The sequence below is a fragment of the Acromyrmex echinatior genome, chromosome 2 (assembly GCF_024713525.1).
Source record: "Acromyrmex echinatior isolate Ae372 chromosome 2, ASM2471352v2, whole genome shotgun sequence".
Classification (NCBI taxonomy): Eukaryota; Metazoa; Arthropoda; class Insecta; order Hymenoptera; family Formicidae; genus Acromyrmex; species Acromyrmex echinatior.
In genome coordinates, this window is record NC_141853.1 from 19,121,965 (window position 1) to 19,140,847 (window position 18,883).

An 18,883-nucleotide genomic window follows, 5' to 3' on the forward strand; every position below is an offset into this window, starting at 1 on the left:
TCGAGAACCTCGCAGACATGTTGTCTGCGGCGGCCAGTGTGCTTGGCGACACCCATTACGGTCTGACTCGTTTGAAGTCAATTAAGTTTGACCACAATTCAATACTTTCGCTTTTCGTCTTCGTTTTAGAAATAAATCATAAGAGGAAACAGGAAAAATAAATTATTAAACGATGATTAATAATGTACTCTGAATTTATTACTTTACAAAGTAATAAAATAAAAATAAAATAAATTTCTATATTATCTTAATTTAAATAATAAATAGAGGAAAGCTTTTTATGAGATAAAGGTCGTCTAATATGAGATAGCGGCATTTCCGTTAAACTAGTAAACGCTATCTATTGGTTCTACTATGAATTTATTGTTCTCGAATTGAAAACTATTTAATGGAAAATTCATTATTAGATCGTGCCTGTAGTCGTTGCAAAAAAAAAGGTTTTAGAATTTGGATGTCTTCAAGTTTCGTTGATATAAGCTTTTAAATCTTGTTTATTATTTAATAAGTAAATATTTGGCAATAAATTCATGTGATGATAGAGTAAGATCGTACTAATAGAAAAATACGTGATATGTTGAATTGCTTAATTAGATTTGATAATCATAAAATCATAAGGCATGGAAATCGTAATATGAGATACCCAGGGTATTTCTAATGTGAATAACTTATGTTCATGTCATAGTGAAAATCGTTGCTGAAGTATAAGTGTTATCGTACAATAATAAAAAGGACAATCGAGTGCCTATTTCTACGATACTTGGTTCCAATTACCTGAAAACGACTCAGTTACGTACAATGCATCGAATATTCATTTTGCACATGCACTGGCCGTATTATTTATATTTTAGGAACTTTGAATAAAGTTTTTTAATTGCAATACTGATATACTTTGCGTTTTATTATCGATTTCTCGAAACATCTCATATTAGGAGCACAATTTTTTGATTTCGCGATTTGCTCACTTCTTACATTTCTTTAATTTATGAAAAAAAAAATAAAATTTGAATTAAATTTTACATAACATTATTTTAAAGCTTATTAAATTTCCTTCAAAATGACCTATTATTTTTTAAATTCTGCTCATAGATTTCTAGCATTTACCCAAAATAAACTCGATATCTCATAATAGGGGGATCTTTCCTCTAATTCTAAAATTTTCTCACGAAAATTTTCAATCGTAATTTGTAGTAATTAATAAAAATCCTATTTAGATTTAATATTATATCCCCTGAAAATTTTTAGACAACATTTTGAAGAAGACTCTTATGAAAATTTCAGGATTTTGTTTATGAAGTACAAGCTTCGATACCTTGTAAGTATCAGCTACATCTTCGTGCATGTGAGGGGAACCATTCATTTCGCGGTATACAGAGGACTTCCATTCATGCAGAACACGTCGCCCTCGCGCCGCGGGGAAGAATAATCGACGAAGGGGGCAGAGAGAACGGTCGACCGACTGGGAAGGAGGTGGAGGACGAACGCAGCGGCTATTCGCGGCATCGAAACGAGGCTTGGCCGTCCTCGAGAATTCGATGTTCCTCGGCGGGAAAAAGAGGCGTCGAAGAGCGAAAACAATCTATCATGTCGACTTCGGCGCAGCGCCGTGCAGCGAAACAAGTCTCGGTGAAGCTTGGACATAGCCGCCACAAGAGAGAATTCTCGAAACACCAGAGATTAAAGCGTAGCGAGCTCCCTTACTGACATCTAAACGGAGTTAGATAAATTATGTTTAACGTTTTTTATTTATATTTTTTTGTCCCATGTCACCCATGTTTTCGTATACAATTGGAAAAAACGAATCAGAACGCTTATATTTTTTGGATTATCAAATTTATTAATAGATTACGTGAATTATTAGCGTAAAAATAATAAAATTTCAAGAGAACGAATAAATATAATAAACGCGAGTATCTTTGTATTACATGGAAAGAATGATTTTGTTAAAGTATCTAAAAATTTAGATAAATATAGATCTGAAAATAATTTTGTTATAGCTCATCAAAATAATTACGTAGGAAACTCAAGCGTGATGAGCATTATTATTGCAAAAAGTTTTAACATCCTAGCAATCAGTTCGAGTTGTAATCTTACATAATTATTTTGATAGTCTAACAAAATTTATTTTCAGATCTATATTTAGCTAAACTTTTAGATATTTCAACATAACCCTTTTTTCTGTATACGTTAAACTGTAGTAAATACAACAACTTATTAAATTTTTCAGATATTTATTGTATAAAAAAGCATAATAATATGTGAATTAAGTTACAGTTGGTTCTAATTCGAAACTTTTTCTCTTCTTATGTTACGACATTCTTTGCGTTTTTAGTGCGCAATATTAATCATTACCGTCTATTAATGTTAAAAGACTAATATGAAAAAATAATGCACCCTTCTATTTCAAAACTCACAAGTATTTGCAAAGATTTACTTCCGTCTAGCTTTGTCTCCAAAGAATCGCATAAAGGTACAAAGAAAGACTCATCTTTAGCTAACGGTTGTTTGCCAAAGTTCCACAAACGATATTTTCACATTTGTAACACTGGTATGATCGCGCGGGCCACGATTTTTCATACAAATTCACGGTCTCACAGCCGCGGGGACGCTTTTTGTAGTCAACGTCGCCGACAACGGAACCCCCCCTGAGCTCGTCGCAAGAAGTCTCCAATTTAAAATGTAAATTGCGCCGGATATTTGGTGTATCGCGTCGCGCAACGCGCGCTTGCGAAATGGCCGCGAAATTAAAACGTAATTTAATTCCCTCTTCTCGCTCTACCTACAACCCATCCCGTCTTTCTCTCTTCTATTCCTTCCTCCTGACTCTCTTTCTCACTCCTTTCTCTTTTTTTCCCTCGCTCATGAGGTCTTCACTCGTGCTCGTCTCGATTTCGTCTTCTCTCTTGAGAAAAGAGAGAAAGAAATCATCCCCTTCTCTCCCTTTTTTGTAAGTGAATTTTCGAACGCGGATTATCATTTCTGTGGCGCGAAAAAGCCACTTCTTCTGCTATTCGAGAGACTTCTCGCTTTTGGAAAACGTTAAGAAATCCGGAAATGCGGGCGTAAAATTGTCGTTTGCTTCGCTCGAAGGGAAGAAAGGGCGAATACGATATTCACGAATGCATTCCGTGATATACATTCAATTCGTGCTCTTCCCTACTGGAAAAGAAAAGAAAAGCTCGCGTTAAGATATTTTCGTCGACGTTTTCGCCGTGTGGATCGTGACGTGACTAAAAAAGAGAAAACTGACGGATACACTTAAGAAGATCGTCCGGTGCAATTAGTAGTACAAAGTGCACAAAGGCGGTAGTCAGCAATACTGGCTGCTGGCGAAACACCGGCAGCGACCTGTTTTATAATCTCGCGGTATCCACTTTACCTCCCCTGCGTCCCGCTGCCGCTCTTCTCTTTTTCAAGAGTTGCGATACGAAGGAGCAAGAAGGGGAGGGTTCGCCATCCCCCTCGTCTTTTTTTACCACGGCGTTCGCAACGGACGCAACGTGCACTCCTGGCGAGCACTCGCGGATGGCCATCACCATAGCGACCGCTTAATTGGAGAAGGATTTCCGTAATAAAATCGTCGAGTGCCCCCACGCTGCGGCGTGGAACAAATTCGCATAACTTCCCGTCAGGAGGAGCGCGACGAATGTCAAAGATCAGGAAGGCAAGAAAGGGCGCGAAGACAACAGGCCCACCCACGTTCCTCGTTTCTTCTCGTCTGGACTCGATTATCGCGTGAAACGGATCGAGATTGACGCTTTTTGTGTTTGTGTTGAGGTAATCGGGATCGAGATACAAGATGAGTTTCATGCCGATACAGACTAGAAGGAATCGAATAGAACAAAATGGAAAATTGTTCCGTTATATGTTTATGCATTAATTCGTAGACATATCGTACTCTAGTAATTTAGATTAGTAGCGTTATATATTTATTTACATTAAAATTCACCTTTTAACACTGATTATTTAGAATAACCTATTTAATTTTTATTTTATAAAGATATTATTTAACATCAAAGAAACATTAATTATATTTTATTATGTTTATTAATTATTATAATAGTTTTAATGTAAGCTTTTTAGTAACATATTAATGTTAATGATATATTTTATTGTAGATTAATGAGGATAAGTGAAAAGCAAGTAAATGTTATGGGTTATTTACGGCTGAAGGCTTAAAGTCATTACATAAGCTTTAAGTATTGAGTCGTAAGAAATTGATCAATTATAGTTGATTATTCTTTTCACATTTAATTGTAATTGGTCAACTTACTGCTTAAGCCTTGAAGCTTAGGTAATGACTTACTGCAGAAAGCCCATTAGAGACATATAGAAAACATAAATCTTAATCCCTATGTCAAGAAATGTGCAATATTTCACATCAATTAGTGTTTAACTGATTTTTTTGTTAATCGACTAAGAAATAAATTTTATCACACATGCAGCCGGTGGTCTCGTCCACGAGATACAACACAAGTATCCGGAAATGTCACACTTGTCTCTTCTAAATCCTTCTCATATCGCGTCATCGTATCCCCTAATTCGCGACCAAATAAAATCCAAATAAGAAGAGCGATAAATTCCCATAATCGCCCTTTACATGGACTTCACGTGGACATTCCACAGAGATATCAGACCATATCGTTCCCCGACCGCAAAGGCACCGTGACGCAAATAACGTCCTAAAACGCGCTGTAAAACCTTGCGTACAATACTCGTATCCGAGGGGGAGGAAGGGAGGAGGGGGGGCACCTGACATCGCAAAAAACGCCGTAAAATCGCCATCGAGGTCGGCTTAATGTCGCGGGAGTCCGAGAGCTAGCTCTCGTACATGCGAGAAACATGAGAGAGGAACGGGCGAAAGAAGGGAGAGAAAAGCACACGCGGGTTCCCTGCCCGTCGCGCCGACTGCACGAGTCGCATAAACGTGCCCCCGAGAACATAACTCATTGCGGTAAACGGGCGCCGCGGCACGCCGCGTCAAATTAACGCCGCGCCTCGAGAGCGAGCCTTATACGTTACACGTTACGGAGAGAAACCGGCCGGGGTGCCTAAACCACTCGCATCTCTGTCTGTATTAAGTTAACATCGCCGCACGAAGGAAAATTACGACTACTGCAAAATTTAGCGTCACCTGTAGTCATTAATTAATCGTTCTATTAGTTACCCCGTAGTTGTAGTTTTGCTGGGCTTTAACAGATATTAAATTCAGACGAACTTGGACTGGAGTATCGAACCTTCCGCGTGTGATACTTGTACGCATGCGGTCGAAGAACAATCGATATAGCGTCAAGTATCGTCGATAGAATCAGTCGTAGAGTTTACAGAATTTCAATGATATAAGCCTATCTCGTTTCAATTATTTTACGCGTAAATTAGCTATGTTTAATTTCTTTTGTTCGTAAATATATGAAGTCATTTATTCTATTCATTCATGCAATACTTTTATATTAAAGTTTTATTCGCTATTTTTGTTATATTATTATCATATAAATAACAAGTGGATTTAAGAAAATAAGTATTGATTTAATTGCGATTGCATTTACTGAATAAAAATATTTATTTTATTTACTATTTAAGTCGTAATATTCTACTATTTTAATATTTGAAATCATCGTAATTTATAGTACAATTTTTTTCATGTTTGAGAGAACTACATACTTGGTCTCATTATTACTATATTACAGCAGTAATAACCATAAAAATGGAGCTTCATAATTATTTTACTATGCAATTATGGTTACCAAATGTTTTTCTCTCAGTGCAAATAATAAATGTTAAGGAGCTAAAAAAAATTCTCTATGATCAGAATTGTGATGTAAAATACATCATAAAACATTATAATTGACTGTTGATCTTTCCCATAAATTTGTCGAGCGCAGCAAAGCTATCGTTCTTTTCACCATATTTATTCACGGGGTTGTTGGAGGAACGATCAATGTAATGAAGTACGTCATAGAGAAATGTACCCGTGGCCGTAAAGGTATATTTTATTAACGCTATTCCTGCAGCCGTTATAAAAGTGTTACAATCTCACGAAGATGTAATTATATTATTCTGACGCGAGCATGCGTCCCTATTTCTTTCGTTAGAGATCTAGCAGAGTATTAATCATCCTAACGTATCTCTTTTACGCTTTGTATAGCATCGACCGATCATCTCAAATCGTTTTTTAACCGGAGCATCGCTCTCGCTTCTTATTATCTTAAATGGATTGTTTAAAAGATAATTGTTGCGCGTAATCGCCTCTGAGTAATGGTTCCATTTTCAATTATCTTCATTCCATTGCCAATTACACTTGCGAAGTTACTCGGATACGGTTTCCCAGCGTATTATAAAGAATCGTTAAACGCGCGCGGGATATTATTGTAATTTTATTTCTAATTTTACGAGTACAATTTTTTTTTATACGTCGAGAGATTCGTATCAAGAATTTTAACTATAACATTCTCGCTTTTTTAGAAATATTTGAAAATATACACTGAGAGAGATACGTGGTCGAATTAATTGGAATTCTGATTAAAAATCGACGAGTTAGAATTTTCTGATTAAAGTAGTCTAGTAGAATTCTAATTAAAATAAATAAAAAATTGTAATTGTTATAATCAGAATTTTTTGATTTGTCCATTTTCAACCAGACATTTTTCTCGGTGTGTGTAATGTACAGCAAAATATAAAATACCGTAAATGTTCCTTCTTTAAAACTTCCGAAAATTTATTTATTTCACTTTCTTTCCATCTGTAGTTGTAGTTGCACAAAAAGAATGGTCTTGAACGATCGTGTCAAATATCGCTTCGATCAATGTAATTTGAAAAAAACACGGACAATTGAGTTATCAATGTTTTGTATTGAAAATACGAAGCGACGGTTCATCAAGTGTGTACCAATTTGCGCAATTTTGCACGGAGAGAAATTGCGCATTTTGCGGCACGTATTAATTAATAGGTAGCGTCGTTTTTTTTTTCCTTTCGATACAACGTGGAACGAGTCAATCAAAGATAACCGACGTCCGGGGAGTAAAAAAGGGAAGACACGGAGAGGGCTGATCCTGATTTGGCGCCCGCAATTTCACCCATGTCTGAAATTAATTAACCGCGATAATTAATGATGACATTTCTTCGAACATAACGCGCTGTAATGCGGAGAGATTTTTTATTTATCGCGCGGGTGACGTTTCGCACTCACGCATGTTCGTACGTTTATTATATATGCACATGTAGGATATACCTATATTTCGGCATCGAAACGAAGGGGAAACGGAAAACGTTTTGCGCGCGATAATCCGGGCAGACGTCCGCAGGGGGGATGCAAATACTTCTGGCAGGGATCGATTGAAATTACTGGTTCAAAAAACAAGGGCTAGTGATATAATTGTTTTATCTGATAGATTAATTTTAGCGTTTCCAAAAGAATGATATCCGCCAACAGAATTGTATTACGAAATTATTTAAAAGCATCTCTTTATAAAAATTATCCGTGCATTTAATGGATTTTAAAGGAATATTTAATTACTAAATACATTAATCTAGAAATCCTCAAGTGAAAGATTAAACATCATACATTTTTGATTCGCTATATTTTTCAGGATTTGCTTGATTAAAAATAAGACACACATCTTTCTCATTTTATCTCAAGCATTCTGTCTTAAGCAGGTTCTGAAAAATCTGGCGATCCAAACTCTTACTTAAGAATCTTTACATTAATCGACGTAGTATTCAAATATCTTTTGCAAGATAACTCTTTTCACTTGAAATAAATGATTTTTGAACAGAGTTTAAAGTACACAGATACGAATTCTTCTATCTAAATATTACACATCTTCACGTATGCAAACAGAGTACATCGATTCAACTTCTATTTAGTATTGGTTAATTATACTCAGGTACACGAGTTTTTCGATTTGCGCGAAATAACACAGACAATGTCAATACACCACATTCGTAAATACGTTCCATGTTTTACAGAACTACCTTCACAAATTCATTGGGGGGAAAAAAAAAAAAAAAAATAGACCGCTCGCGTATTTGACTTAATCGAAGTTACAAACATTTTTCCGCGATATACATATATTCGTCTTTTCGAAGCGGACAAGTTGGTCGACGATTATCTATACACGTGAAAGCGCAATATCGAAATGGAGCGAGAGAAACTCGAAATGTACGACGAAGGAGAATCAGCTCGCGCGACAATCTGCGGGAATTCCACACGCGGGACAATCTACTCACGGATGACCGATCGTGTAACCGGAAACGCATAACCGGAATCGACCAACGCGGAAGACTTCGTCGACTCGATCGATCGTTCAAAAGTGGCGTGTCAATTTTTTCACAGGAACATTTGCATCTCTCCTGCAGACGATTAGCTTCTACTGGCAAGTTTCGCATTTTGCATTCGCACGGCGCGCGACAGCTGTAGTATAACTAATTAGCTTGATTTACGTTTTCTAATCGCAGTTATCGTTGTTGAACTGACACAATTCACCATTTCTTTCTTGTCCTGCGATTTCCAATTGCGGACGGTATTGCGTTAACTAGCGTAGAGAGCGGATCAGCTACGGTACGCTGCGAGTCAATTATTTAATTAATTCGAATCGAAAACGGATCAAATATCTCGAACTGGCATTTACATTTAACCAGCGCTCTAATTTTCGCAGCTTATTTGCTCTTTGAAAATAAACATCATAATATGAATGCCTCTCGGCTTTGTAATATTCTTTTACTATCAATATCATTTTTTATTTCCGGCTGGATGAAAACAGAGTGATACATATTTCTAAATTTAATTAATGAAATTATTGCCAAATGAAATTATGCTCATGTCCGTCGCCGTCATGCTTAAATCAAAAAATTTCTGTTACATCCGCTGACAGCAATCGTTTAAATGACGAATCGCAAATTACAAATTAATTAGAGTACAGATTAAATGTACATTACATTTCGGTTAAACTTTGATTTAAATACGCGATTAAGGCTCGTTTCTACCAATGTAGATTAACTTGAATCTCAGTTCAACTTACTCTTTACCTTTTTTTAATTCTCAGAAAAAGATGAAGAGTTAGTTAAACCGAGATTAAAATTAAACTATATTGGAAATTATATTAGAAACGTGCCTTAATCGCGTATTTACAGCAGAGTTTAATCAAAATGTAGTGTATATTTAATCTGCACTCTAATTAATTTGCAATTTGCGATTAATATAAAGAAAACTCATAGAGATAATCATAAGAAATTTATGAATTCTAAAAGTCTTCGTTTTTCGCGACCGATGAGTATACAGCCATTTCTGAATATATTTGTGCGTGCGTCAAGTGCGTACATGTAATTATGCGTACATGTCTATTGTCTCGCACCGACAAATTCCGCGAAGATAAATACCTGTGACGATTTAATCGCCATCCAGCAACAATAACTGCAACAAAAATGCATTAAAACTCGAATGCGAAATCGAAATTCAGCTACAGAGTGAAAAGAAGCTCGGAGCTCGCTGATAACGAAAAAGATCGCAGATTCCGAGCGTCTAAAGGCGCCTTCCATTTATCGCACCTCTCCTGCCCGAGCCTGTGTGCGCCAGGCACCGTGTCTCTCCAAAAAATAAACAAGGGGGTGTTCCTTCACGATCGTCGATCCAATTAAATCCGATTACATTTTTCGCCGCGGCGCGACCCTCCACCTACCATTTCTACCCCCCGCGAGAATCCAGACCGCGGGACGCGCGCGCGAATACTGGTGGCGTCCCTTATCGATTCGAAACGATTTTGGAGGGTGGTTTTACCCTCCGACGTTTTTGATTTCGGCTACGCGGCCTCCGTGATACCGGGGTAACGCTTCGCCGCTTCGAATTAAGGGGTGAGCCTCGAGAGGCCTAACCCTGGGATCGTACCGAAGAGAGACAGAACGCAGGGTGCGCGGGGTGAAGAAAGGGGGGGGGGGAAGGAGAGAGACCGGAGGGGACGAATAGACAAGAAGGGATGCGGAATCGAGCGAGTCTCTCTTATTCTCGATGTTTATTTTTTACTTCTCGAAAGAGCCATACGCACGCCGCGCCGGATGCGCACCCCATACGGTCCCCGATCCCGAAATTCAATAAACATGGTCTCGTTGAATAACGGGCGTTAGATACGCCTGGCGTTCTTGGAGAGATGTCTATCTCATAATATGAGATTATTGCCGTAGCCTTGAAATCCGCGACGAATCGAGAGGAGCAACGTTTGCAGAATGAGCAAAAAGAAAACGCGAATTGACGTATCTGCGCTAACAAGAGCTGAAACACGGGCTTTGGGATACAAAGAGAAATTCTGTAACGGAATATTTATCGAATTCGCCATACGGATAATGGAATTGTAAAGGTTCAGTGGCTTCATTTAAAGCCAGCCGTATTCTGCTCAAAGAGATTTCGTATTGAGTTGAGCATTCAAAAGTTGCGAAAAAAAAAAATGTAATATCCAATTAAATATATTTCTCCTGAAAAATACTGACTATGAATTTGATTAAAGAATTCGCGCGATTGTAAAGCGCGACGATATCTCCAAATAAGGCTAATACTTTATGTGTCATATGGTAAACTTTTTTAAATTAAATTGATTGGCTGCAGGACAGAGAATTCCGAGAACCTTTCTATTCTGCATCCAATCAACAGACTTGAAAAACATTGTTATACGACGCATAAAATATCATGCCTTATTTTGTATCTCAATGGCACGAAATATTGCGGATTTTGGAACATCATTATAGATTATGTTCCGAAACACAATAGATGTAGTAAGCTTTAAAATCTCCGAACTAAAAAAATTAGTTACCATGATATTGTAATCATAAAGTGACAGATACCAGTTTAATATTCAAGGCAATCTCTTCTCGTTGTATAGTCAAAAGTAATATGTTGCCCACAAAGTTGCAATAAATTAGCCAACTTCAGAGCTATTTCTCTATCTTCGTCTATTTAAGTTTGCAATCGTAAATACTCATATTTAATCTATTACAAACATGACGATTCCAAATAGAAATATTTGATCAGCTAATGTTGTTCTAGCTCTTTGTACTTCTTAATACCATGCTTAATATTAAATCGAAATATTGTATATGAACTTTACATAAAGGGGAACATTTCTCAATTAAGCCATGCAACATAACATATCTATTGATATATCTATTGATATTTTTTGTATATTATATGTATATTGCATTTATATTATAAATATATAAATGTAATTATAATTCAAATTTTTGCGTAATTTTTGTAATCAATGCAATTTGGATTAAATATGGTTTTTTCTAAATTCAATAAAATTCCAAATTAATTTAAACAAAGAAATATTTTTTTATAACTTCTCACAAAATAATATCATGTACTCAAATAAATTTTGATAAAATAATATTTTAAGGAATAATGTTCTATGGAATAAATAAAAATATGAGAGAGAACGAGAGAAAGAGAGAGAAAGACTTTACCGTTATTTACAGTCATCATATGATACTTCATCTAATGTATACAGTAGTATACTTGGATGTTATTACATTAATGTACTGCGTGCCCTAATTCTCGTACAATGATATATACAATGGTATTACGGTCAATTCATTCACGCAATCACACAATAGAATGGACATTAGTATACCTATCAATCATTTGGAGAATCTCATAGCATCCGCTTTCATCAGAGAACTCGTATATACATATCTCCGATCACGTAATTCTGCTTGGCTTTGAATCTCTCTCTCTCTCTCTCTCTCTCTCTCTCTCTCTCTCTCTTTCTCCCGATTATAATACGCATAATTATCAAAATCCATATAACTCAAACTCCTCGAAAATGCATCCGCATTTGCACACACAAATTCGCATTCCGTCTCGGGATTAAATTGCTGTTATACATCACGTAGTTTGAATAATCGTTAGTATCCAAGCGCCCCTAACTTCGATTGAGGCTTATTACTCACAACAAACTAACCGATACATTTTAGTAAAACGATTTATCAGATTAAACTAATGAACTGGAAATATCTCAGTTTCTTTATTTAATAGAAGGAAAATCATGCTATGGAAATAGTTGTACACATACACACACACACACACACATATACACATATACTTTGAATTAGTTTTCAATTTATATAATCAAAATTCAAATTAAAGTGTAGATTTTGAGCTGACAAGCTATTCAATAAAAATAAAATGTTGCATGAAAAGTACGATTTTGCACAGAAGTATTTAAATATTTAGCTAAATACTGATCTAAAAATAATTTTGTTGGACTGTCAAAGTAATTGTAGGAATTTCAAATATGAATTTCAAGCAATGCTAAACAGTTTTGACATTCTAGCAATCAATTTGAACGTTCTACATAATACATAATAAAAATGACCGTGGTTTATAAATCAAAACTTATGAAAAGAAGAGCATAAAATCATCGCACAAGATATTGTTTGTGATATTTAATTATCATTACATTAATAAAACATTAGACGTTTCGGCCATAATCTGGCCATCTTCAGTTAATTCACAATATTCTTAAAACGCAGAATTATTTATTATATACCTGACATTAAATTCAACCGTCATGTAATATAACTATGTATTATATAAACGTGTTCTTTTATCTTGTGAAGTTACATCATCGTACAATGTTGCAGCGCCAATTGTTATATTGCAAATTATGTAGAACAAGAATTTTCAGATTCTGTTTTGCAAACAGTAAAAAAATGATGAATCTTAAGTACATCCTTTACATAGATGGTAATTTGTGTGTTATTCTTTAAGAAATCTAAAAGAATAACACACAATGTCACCACAAATTTCCATCTGTATAAAGGATGTACTTGAGATTCATCATTTTTTTCTGGAAATTCTACATAATATGACAATTGGCGCTGCACATTGTTGTACGATGCACCTTCACAAGATGAAAGAACACGTTTATATAATACATAGTTATATTACACGACGGTTGAATTTAATGTCAGATATATAATATGTAATTCTGCGTTTTAAGAATATTGTGAATTTACTGAAGGTGACCAGATTGTGGCCGAAGCGTCTAATGTTTTATGTAATAATAATTAAATATCACAAACAATATCTTGCGATGGTTTTTATGCTCTTCTTTTCATAAGTTCTACAATACATAATTATTTTAATTGACAAAATTATTTTTAGATCTCTAATTATTTTAGATCTGTAGCTACTTAACTTATTAGACGTTTCAGCAAAATCATTCTTTCCATATTACGTTTTAATGATATTATTCAATTACCAGTTCCAATTTTTAATTGTTTAATTTAGGACATTATTCTATCCATAGATTAAATATGTTGCCGAGAGTAACCCATTGCAATATGTACAAATGCATTAAAACAGTTATGTAAAAGAAATAAAAAATAACAAATATAGTAACGTTTCAGACCAAATATTGCAATGACTGCGTCCATTAGATTTTATCTGTAACATATACAGCCAATTCAAAAGTGTTAATTTTTAGATCATTGCTGCCTAAATTGAACAACGGATTCATTCTCAACGACATGCGTTGAATTTCTTATTAGGTAATTGAATGAGGTATCGGAAACGAACCTTTGCACTCGTTGGCATCCCTGGCGGTGGCCCTAGCCCATGGGCGATCGAAGTGGAAGGGCCGACATCGCTCGCAATCCCTGCCAGCGGTATTGTGCCTGCACTCGCAGACGACCTCGCCGTCCTTGCCGGGGATACATCGCGCGGCGTGTCCGTTGCACTTGCACCTGCCGCCCACGGCGAAGTCCGAGACCGCGTAGTGATGGGCCATGGTGGCGGTAGCCGGACCCAAGCCGTTCATCGCCACGCTGGCGAGCGTGGTCGTGGTCGTGGAGATGGTGACCGGCACGAAGCCCATGTCTCGGACCGCGGCGTCGATCGCGTCGTTCGACTGCATCTCTTGGGGCGCGATCACCTGATGGACCGACGGTAATGCTGTTACTAGCGGATCCTGCGCGTGCAGGATCGCGTTCTTCTGATTCTTGAGCCGTTCCTCGCGCTCGCGTTCCCGCTTCGTCAATTCCTCCAGCCCGATCGCCGCCACGTGATGCTCCTCGCCATTGTGCGGTACCTGATCCGGGTTCGACTGCTGCGGCATATGCAGCCGGTTGAATACCACCCGAATATCGGTGGCGGTCACCCAGTCTTGCAGTACCGGTGAGTTGTCGAAGTCGGCGGCGGATGGTCGACCTTCCAGAGTGCTAAAGGCGATCCTGCCGACTGGACCGAGACCATCTCCGCCGGTGTAACGATGGCTGTCGGTACATCGCGCCTCTTGCTCGTTCGCTTTGGTGATAGTCGCGCGATTGGGCCTGCCGTAGACCCGGCGGCATTGCGATGAGTAAAACTGAAACGGTTGCCAGGTCTTGCCGTAATCCATGGATTTATAGATCGCGATGGAGTCCGGTTTGGCAGCGCGCGGGCAGAACTGCAGACTGACGTACGTCAGCTCGTATTTCTTGCCGAGCGAGAGGGTCAGGGTGACGTTGTCGGGAGGCGCCGAGAAGCTCTGCGAGCTGACGAGCGGTTCGCTACGCCAGCAGGTGACGTTGTTCGGGTTGTTAAGGTCGGTCAGATAGCTGGCAGGGAAACGTCGCCGGGGCGTGCTATCGTCGCACACGTGACAGTGACCGATGCCGGTGGTGCCACCGGGCTCGTCGGTGACGTCGCAGTAACGGGTGGGCCCACCGGTGCCACACGTGGATGATGCCTCGACGGTTGCGCCGAAAGCCGCATTCACGAAATCGGGTATGCACCGGCGTGGCCGATCCTCGTCGTAACACGGATCGCTGGGGTTCTGCTGACTGGAGAACATCTTGGTGTAGATCTCACCGCGAACCTGCTGCAGGAGCTGGCCAAACAGGATCGTCGCCAGGACGATCCATGGCCGAAAGGATCGGCGTGAACACCGTTTCTCCGTCATGCTGCACGCCGTTGGCAAACGCCGCTCCATTCTTCGTTCTGTTGTGCCTCTCTGCGGAGGTGCGCTACGATGATCGTTGACGATTTAACGATTTGACGATTACGAGAAGATTCTTACGTCTCCTCGTCTTCCCTCCTACCTTCACTTTCCCCTCTATAGAAAGGGGAACTGAGATGCGATCGGTTCTAGACCCCGCTTCGCGTCATGTTGAAATCAGAGTTTAATTTCTGTCGTTCGTCTCTCTGAATCCGTCTCTGTCACTCGCGACGGCTCACATTATATTGGCACTGGCCAAGACTTGAAACGCGACACGATGATGAATTTAACCATACGCTCAGACTCGCGAAAAATATAAACGCACTGTTCACACTGAAACTAAGACTGCTGTCCAAAGAGCCGCTTGACTCACCACTCGAAAAGTTATTCTTTTTTTTTCTCACTCAAACAACAGGCGCACGAATTTTTCACCCTACGATCGCCGAAAAACGCGTCTCGAGCCGAACAACGAAATGAATTAACGGACGAATTCCGTGGCGCGAATAAACGAAGGAGGAATTCGGTTGCGATCGGACACCGGCGAAACCGGCGATAAAACAGTCCTACCTCGACAGCGGCTCGCCGCTAACTGAAATACCGTCCTCGCACGATGCGCATCCGAACTGCCGCGAGTCCCTCTCCGGTGGCGGGCCCTCTGCGCCCCGCAACCCCCCCCCCGATGCGTGCTACTCCCCCCTCCCCCTTGACCCCCTCCTTTCATCTCTGTTCGACCAACGACTCGTCACTCTCGCTCGCACGCTTGCGAGAGATCGCGCGGGCCAATCGGACGAGACATTGGCCTCCCCGCTCACTCAAGACTGGTCCATGGATCGTGGATCTAGTGCGAAGGGATGTTGCGCGTGCTACCATGGATCGAAAAACGGTGGACTGACTCCGAGGGTGCTTCCCTCGAGGGTTAGGATCGGGACGGGCGTGTGATTTTTCTTGTTTCCTTTTATTTCGCTCGCGTTTCGGCGGCTTCAAACGTTAACCTGTTGGCTCGTTTGGGTTTGAGATTTCGTTTGCTTTTCGATTGCACGAGGTTCTAATTGAGAACGAAGATGGCTGTGAACTGGTTAATGCACACTACCTTTTTTTTTGAAAAGACAATTTTTGAATACGTTAATAACGAAAGAACTTTTTTTACTCTCTAAAATCTTTGTTATCGGATTCTAAAGAGTAAAATTATTTCGCTCTTAGAAATTGATAATTGAGCCATTTTTTTCAATACTGACTTATCACTCTTTGTTATTCTTTAGAATTAGATTCCATTCCAAAGATTATAGAGAGTACACTCTTATAAAAAATGGCTTATTTTATAGTTATTTATCTTTTTTATAATTTATTCTTTACGTTTGTACGGAAAGCCTTAGTATTTTTCCATGATTAGAGTTTATATACAATATGTATATGACGTGTAACATTATATAACGTTAATCTCTTACGTCTTTGTTAGTGCACAATGTATATTCGCATTAGTTTGTCTACTTACTGTAGATCCATAGTGCATGTACATTAGTTTGTGTCCTCCTATGTTACACTACCGTCGCTTCTATATACTCAGGCATAATATTGCTCGATGTAATCCATTTCCATTTACACCACAACCTACTGCTGAATACCATCTCCATTGATTAATTTGAGTAATGTCTTGATTAACCGAATCTAGTTAACAAGAACCGTCTTGTATTTCTAAATTACAATCCAAATTGTAAAATATAAAGTGCTAAAACATCAAAATTTGTTACTTTGTTAAACCTGTATATCGTCACATCAATGTATAATATCGTAAAGATGCAAATATGCTACGACATTTGAATAATTAATGTAAATGATTGAATAATAAATAGATACATATTCAGTTGGAAATATATGATATCAAAATATTCGGAACAGAAGATTTCTCCAAGAAAGATGATTGGATTTTTTTTCTGTTGTGATTCTTATTGTAAAGATGATAGCACACAAAGTGTTTAAGCATAGCATAGCTAATATAAAACTGGATCAATGAGCATGTTATGTAAATCAATATGACACTCATCGGTCCAGGCAGTCTTATGCTACGTTATGTTATGCTTATGCAGTTTGTACGCTATAGCTTAAGCTTGCAGCAAAATATTTTGATATTCAAATAAAAGTGACCGAAAAAAAACTAGGAATTTTGAATAAATAATTTAATAAAAAGTAATCAAAAGATAATTTAGATTTCTTCTATTTAACAACTAACAAATAAGGCTACCATACAGGAATCGGCGCTGTTATTTGTGCGCTATAATTATAGTGTACGAATAATAGCGCCGATTCCTACATTAACTCTATTTTCTTTGTTAGTTGTTCAATAAAAACTTGTTTTTTTCCTTGATCCTTGAAAATTTTTTTACTGGGATATATTTTTTGGAGCATTTGACAGCTTTGACGCCCGTGTTGTCTTAGAATTTCGTATTTTTGTATTCATCCAAAAGTTTTCTCTGAAAAGATAGCAATAAAAGTTAAAATGAAGTACACTAGCAATAGATACACTACTATTCATAATTATTTAAACGATATTTTTTTATTGTATTCTTCTATTTTAAAAGTTAAGTAAATGTTTTATACTGTTATTACAAATAATACTTTATTAGAATAATTGACGCTGGTTTTGTTATATATTTATTACAATTGTATATATATATTCTAAAATATAAATTAGTGAGATCAATGCTTTATTGAACTATCTCTAACTATTCTTAAATATTATTATATGTTATATGTTATATTAGGGCGTTGCTCAATTAAAATTTAAAATACGTACAATTACAATCAATACATTACAAAACAATATCAATTATGCTAATAAAATATTATCTATATTAACAACAGTATTTCTTATCTACCTTTTAAAATTGGAGTAAAATGTAAAATATCTGTCATTCAAATAATTATAATTACAAAATTCTCTTTTTACAATCGCTCGTAACCTGATATTAAATTATTGACGTCTTAACAGGTCTTGGATAAGAAAGTATATATCTCAGTTCTCGATTATACCGTCTGTTCAATATCACTGTCTTATTCAAGAAATACGTTATGGAACATCTCGTATAAAAGTTACTAATCAAGGAAGACGCAAACGGCATCGATGAATTAACAATCGAATGTTGTTCATCAATGAGACATGTTCATTCAAAGAATCGACCGCCTCGAGCGGATCGTAAAGAATCGCTCGCTTCTCTGCCTTTCTGCTGCAAGAGAAAGATCTTCGAGGAATTTATCAGCGGATTATTTCACGGCGATCCCCGCGGGCGAGAAGGTACCTCTTTCGTCGATTTCGTCGGGAGAGGACCCGGTTCGCCTGCGTGCAGAGCTTATAAAGCGAGTTTTCTGCCGCTCGATTGGTCGGCGCCGTCGAATTGGCGGTCGGGGAAGAAAAAAGGAAAAAAAGCGAGAGGATCAGACGAGAGGATCAGCGGGAGAGAGAAAGGAAGAAAGAGGGAGACCGACGAGGAGGGAGGGAGTGAATGGAGAGAGGAGAGCAACGTCTGTTGCCGTCACGCAAACTTCTGTTGGACCGCAATGTGGAAAGGCCTCGTTGGCTCGTCCGACTTGACAGCTCGAAATCTGGTATCGGATACGATAAATATAGGTCCTGGGGAATTAAGTCAGAGCCGCGGATCTCTCCGCGGCGAGCGTGAATCCGGTTGATCTAAGTATTCGTTGTGTGCTCTTTTCTCCCTGTAAATCACGCAGTTTCGGAGTCTCTTTTTTTATTAACGATGATTTTAGCGTTGATAGAGTGCCATGCCTTCAGCACCTTCGCGACTGCTCGTATATTTTTAGAAGTAGTATATATTTTTGCTTTATTAGAAAATTCTTTGTCCTAGAATCAGGCGACGTTGATTATTATGTATTTGCTTATTAATTATGCTACGTCTACGCAGTCCGAT

General features: G+C 38.1%; 1 protein-coding gene and 1 long non-coding RNA gene across 5 annotated transcripts in view; one reads left to right on the forward strand and one right to left on the reverse strand.

Moving 5' to 3' along the window:
• Positions 1-15,604, reverse strand: part of LOC105143532 (netrin-1) — a 199,545-nt gene extending 183,941 nt beyond the window's left edge. The window contains exon 1 of the mRNA XM_011051916.2: positions 13,562-15,604. Coding sequence (XP_011050218.1) covers positions 13,562-14,954 — 1,393 coding nt within the window. The 5' untranslated portion in view covers positions 14,955-15,604. The remainder of the gene's footprint in view (positions 1-13,561) is intronic.
• LOC147910584 (uncharacterized) overlaps positions 1-18,883 on the forward strand; it is a 232,954-nt gene that overhangs the window by 209,903 nt on the left and 4,168 nt on the right. The window contains exon 6 of one of the 4 annotated variants that reach the window (XR_015544208.1): positions 1,279-2,798. The exons of the other annotated variants lie outside the window; for them this stretch is intronic. This is a non-coding gene — a long non-coding RNA (uncharacterized LOC147910584). Of the gene's footprint in view, positions 1-1,278; positions 2,799-18,883 lie in introns of those variants that run through there. 4 annotated transcript variants of the gene reach the window in all.